Raw genomic sequence first — 4,834 nt, 5'->3', positions numbered from 1 at the left:
AAAAAAAAATCAAATTTAAAAATTAGTTATATATAATTTAATATACAAAAATTCACATATAAATAAAAATGATAAAGGTAATAAATTTAAATATATTATCCGCGCGTAGCGCGGAAAAATGATCTAGTATATATATATATTGGATATTAGAGCTAAAATAATCAATTAAGTATATATTTTGGATTAGATATCAGAAGTATATGGATTCAGATAGGATTAGTTTCGATTTTTCCAGATACCAAAATTTTGAACCAGTTTGAATATTTGACCAACTTCAGTTCGCATTCGGTACTATTTTTTAGATCGAATTCGGTTTGATTTTTTGGATTCAGCTATTTTGTCCGGCCCTACAAAACATACATTCCTGTATTAATCTTATTTTAATTGATACTTATATGAACAATATTCCGAAACACACAAAGATACAGTCATGTGGTGTGTAGAGAACGTGTCCCAACCCACCAAACTTATCAGCAATGGAAGGGCACTGTACAGGCCCCACCAATACACGGTCTCATTGTTGATGACTAATAATTATTCTCGAAATCTATGGATTTAAAATAATTGATTTGATTACTTTTGAATACTAATGTGATTTATGTTTTATTTACTTGTCCAAAAAAACTTTAAAGTTAAATACGATTTAAATAGAATATTAGAAAAATAATCGATTTGTGAAGAAGTAATCCGTGACACCTCAAAACATAAAAAATATATTACATAATCAGTAAACAAATGGTCCTAACTTCTAACATAATGCAGCGATTGTCATACATGATAAAGCTCACGAACAGAATGAGCGACGTAGATGGTGGAAGGCGGTAGAGATAGAGTAAACCGATTAAGAGAAATAGTTACGTGGATCCAGTGGTACGTAGACACTTTCATACATAGATACTCTGGGTAATTCAGTTAAAATAGTATCTTTTAAGATATCCATCCTACTTAAACAGGTTAAAAGGTTGAACTACGTCCAAAGTGCTAAATGAATCGATGAATACATATCTTTTACAGAAGTTAAAAATAACCTCAAAGATGGAAATAAACGTTAACAGTTGTTTTTATAAACATTATGTACATAAAATTACAAGATCTTGTACTATATAATAAAAACGGGGACTACTCCACAGTCTAGTATCATCCATCACAACTGTCTTTCTCTTCTTAACAAGTTATACAACAAGCTAAAAAACAATAAAAATGGAGCCACAAGCTGTTTCTCCCTTACCGAACCGACATGCAGTTTGCATACCTTATCCAGCACAAGGCCACATCAACCCCATGCTGAAAGTAGCCAAGCTTCTCCACGCCAGAGGCTTCCACGTCACCTTTTTCAACACCGACTACAACCACCGCCGCATCCTCCGATCACGTGGCCCTCACGCTCTCGACGGTCTCACCTCCTTTCGCTTCGAGACTATCCCGGATGGTCTTCCTTGGACCGACGTCGACGCTAAGCAGGACATGCTTAAGCTTATAGACTCCACCATGAACAACTGTTTATCTCCATTCAAAGATCTCCTCACCCGGTTAAACTCCAGTTCTGATGTACCGCCGGTTAGCTGTATTGTCTCTGACGCTTCCATGAGTTTCACGATTGACGCGGGGGAGGAGCTTGAGATTCCGGTTGTTCTGCTTTGGACGAACAGTGCTACAGCACTTATGCTGTATCTCCACTATCAAAAACTCATGGAGAAAGGAATCATTCCTGTAAAAGGTACCATGCATCTCGACTTGGTTTATAATCATTTTGTTTTGAAAATTTTCTTAAGACATCTCAAGCTTCTTTTTTTTGTCAACTGGACATCTCTAGCTCATACTTAGTTTTCCTCAAAACCCTATTTTAAAATAAAACATTTTCTCATAAAAACTATTTTTGATAAAAAAAATTTATAATGAGTATTTATTTTATTTTTAAATAAAGTTCAGTTTTTAATTGTAAGATATGTATTGATTAGAAAGGGTTGTAAAAGTTGTGGACTTAATTGTTTTTCAAAAGTAATCATATTTAAAAACATAAATTAACAGCTAAAACTATAAAATGAAATATATTAATTTTGAAAATGATTTTTACAGTTATTTTAATACTTTGAGTATTTTTGAAAATAAATCTACGGTAAAAGAATTAAAAACACAATTTAAAGATCTACCGTCTCAATTGTTAAATCATAAAGCATAGGCTATATAACACCAACGAATCAGATTCATACTACTGTTTATTACTCCCTCCGTTCCTTTACTCCCTCCGTTCCTGAAAGATGTATGTTCTGGAAAAAAAATTGTTTCAAAAATATACATTTTTTACTTTTTCAATGTATGACTTTATGAAAAATTGTAAGTTTTAAAAAAATTAATGGTGTTTATTGAACTTTTTATTGGCTAAAAGTTACGAAAAATTGTTATTCACAAAAAATACATATTTAATGAGTTTTCTTAATATATGTGAAAAGTCTAGAATATGCATCTTTAAAAAACAGAGGGAGTATGTATTTGATAAAAATGTGTAACAATCAAAATCTATTATATTTGTAAACAACTATTAGTCATTTATAAAAATGCGTCAATCAGTATTGATAGTTAAGCTAAAATTTATCAGGTTTTGTGTAATATAAGTATAATTTTTGTTATAGTAATTATTGAAGTTTATTTGTAATTTTAATAAATAATAATAGCTTTAGTAGAAAAAATACACTTAGAATGATCTAAAACACACGCAAATTTTTACTAGATGAGAGTGATTTGAAGACGGAGATAGATTGGATACCATCCATGAACACCATTCAGCTTAAGGACTTTCCAGACTTCATCATTAAAAGTGATCATCAACATCTCATGCTTAATTTCATCACACATGTCACCCAAAGATCCAAACGCGCTTCCGCTATAATGATCAACACTTTCGAAAACCTCGAACACGACGTCGTCTCATCCCTGCGATCGATTCTCCACCCTCGGATCTACCCGGCCGGACCGTTACCGATCTTGGAAGACCGGGAAATTAACCGGGACAGCGAGATCGGACGGCTGAGATTGAATCTATGGGAAGAAGAGACGGAATCTTTAGACTGGCTTGACGCAAAGGCGAAGAAGAGTGTTCTCTACGTAAACTTCGGGAGTATAACGGTTTTGACGAGCGAGCAGCTGTTAGAGTTCGCGTGGGGGTTAGCGATGAGCGGGAAGGAGTTTCTCTGGGTGGTGCGATCGATTCTCCCGGCGGATTTTCTATCGGAGACGGCGGATCAAGGGATGGTGGTTACGGGATGGTGTCCTCAAGAGAGGGTACTTTCGCATCCGGCGATCGGAGGATTTTTGACTCACTGCGGATGGAATTCGATGATGGAGAGTGTGTTCGCCGGTGTTCTGATGATATGTTGGCCGTTCTTCGCCGATCAGTTGACGAATCGGAAGTTTTGTTGCGAGGAGTGGGGGTTGGGGATGGAGATCGAGGGAGAAGTGAAGAGGGAGAGAGTGGAGGCGGTGGTTAGGGAGGTGATGGATGGAGCGGGAGGAGTTGAGATAAGAGAGAAGGTGATGGAGTGGCGGCGCGTAGCGGGAGAAGCTTCGGCGCCACCGTGTGGTTCGTCTTTTGTTAATTTTCAAACGGTGGTTAATGAAGTGCTTATGGTTGACGGTTTGAGCGGTATTATTGGGCTTTGCGTAACTAAGAGCCCATTTGTTTCTTGATATGCCGATATTATCTGCCAAATGCATGGAGAAATATGTCTTTCACTGTCAGTCGAGCTGCCTTTGGATGAATACAAGGGAAACTCAAATTTTATAAAATCACAAGTCCCAACTCCCAAGCAAGTGAGAGGGTAAAAACTAAAAAGAGAGGAGAAAAGCATGAATATATGAATGATATAGGATAAAGTTGAAACCATATAATAATATAAATAGTGCGTAAAAAGGATATGATGGACTCGATCTACATATGGATTCCGTCGGAAAAAATATGACAAGAGTATTATAAAGAGATAGAGCCGTCTTTAAAAGTTTGGACAATCTTGAGTCGTCTTCTTGGGGCTCAAGTCATAGCTCTGGTGTAGGTAAGAAGAATGTGAAGCTAGCTTGTACTAATTGGAAAAAAATGCAAGAGAACTAAAAAGAAATTGGTTCTTTGTTGTTGTTGATTCACGTGTAGGTTTTGCTTCGCCGTCTAGTGATACTTGTTGTGGTGCTTCAGATTCTGGAGAAAATAAAAGAAGCACCATAAAATAAAACGATATATAGCTAATTGCATAATAGAACCAGATAATAATTTCAGTGGGTGTAAGCACCATACCGATTTCTGACGAATAATTTTAAACGCCTCTCGACCCATAATTTAATGTCAATTATTTCAATTTCAAATCCACACTATTTTAATGTAATTTTAATATATTTTTTTTATCTCTAACTCAATTCTAATACACTATTTATTATGATTTTTACGCTAAAATTTTTCAATTCAACATTAAAAATTATACTATTTTACCATATTTTACCATATTTTATACCATATTTGGTGTGAAGTTATAGTATTGCACTATAATAGTATAATTTTTAATGTTAGGTTAGAGATGTTTAACGGAAAAATTATATTAAAATAAGAGAAAAAGACAAAAATAGCACTAAATCAAGTTTATGTTCCCAAACTAGCATTCAAGGTCTTAATGTTTTATCAAAAGTCACAAACTTAGGGTTTAGAGTTAAAAGGGTGGGGTTTAGGATTTAGGGTTTAGGGTTTAGGGTTTAGAGTTTAGGGTTTAGGGTTTAGATTTTAGGGTTTATGGTTTAGGGTTTAGAGTTTGGAGTTTAGGGTTTAGGGTTTAGAGTTTAGGGTTTAGGGTTTAGA

At 35.1% G+C, this 4,834-nt stretch overlaps 1 protein-coding gene across 1 annotated transcript; it reads left to right on the top strand.

The window, feature by feature from the left end:
• The first annotated feature begins 1,093 nt into the window (after positions 1 to 1,093).
• Positions 1,094 to 4,299, top strand: LOC106327791 (UDP-glycosyltransferase 85A4). Its single transcript, XM_013766041.1, has 2 exons — positions 1,094 to 1,717; positions 2,729 to 4,299. The coding sequence occupies exons 1-2, from the start codon at positions 1,201 to 1,203 to the stop codon at positions 3,682 to 3,684; spliced, it is 1,473 nt and encodes a 490-aa protein (XP_013621495.1). The 5' UTR covers positions 1,094 to 1,200; the 3' UTR covers positions 3,685 to 4,299.
• The last annotated feature ends 535 nt before the right edge of the window (positions 4,300 to 4,834 follow it).

This window comes from Brassica oleracea, chromosome C2 (genome assembly GCF_000695525.1).
Source record: "Brassica oleracea var. oleracea cultivar TO1000 chromosome C2, BOL, whole genome shotgun sequence".
NCBI lineage: Eukaryota > Viridiplantae > Streptophyta > Magnoliopsida > Brassicales > Brassicaceae > Brassica > Brassica oleracea.
Note: the sequence above shows the minus strand (reverse complement) of the source record. Positions and strands in the feature narration are given on the sequence as shown.

Excerpts from the sequence above, each read along its gene's own strand:
- LOC106327791 (XM_013766041.1), top strand. The coding sequence starts at position 1,201 with ATGGAGCCACAAGCTGTTTCTCCCTTACCGAACCGACATGCAGTTTGC. Across the intron at positions 1,718-2,728 it reads AGGAATCATTCCTGTAAAAG|ATGAGAGTGATTTGAAGACG; the intron begins GTACCATGCATC and ends AATTTTTACTAG.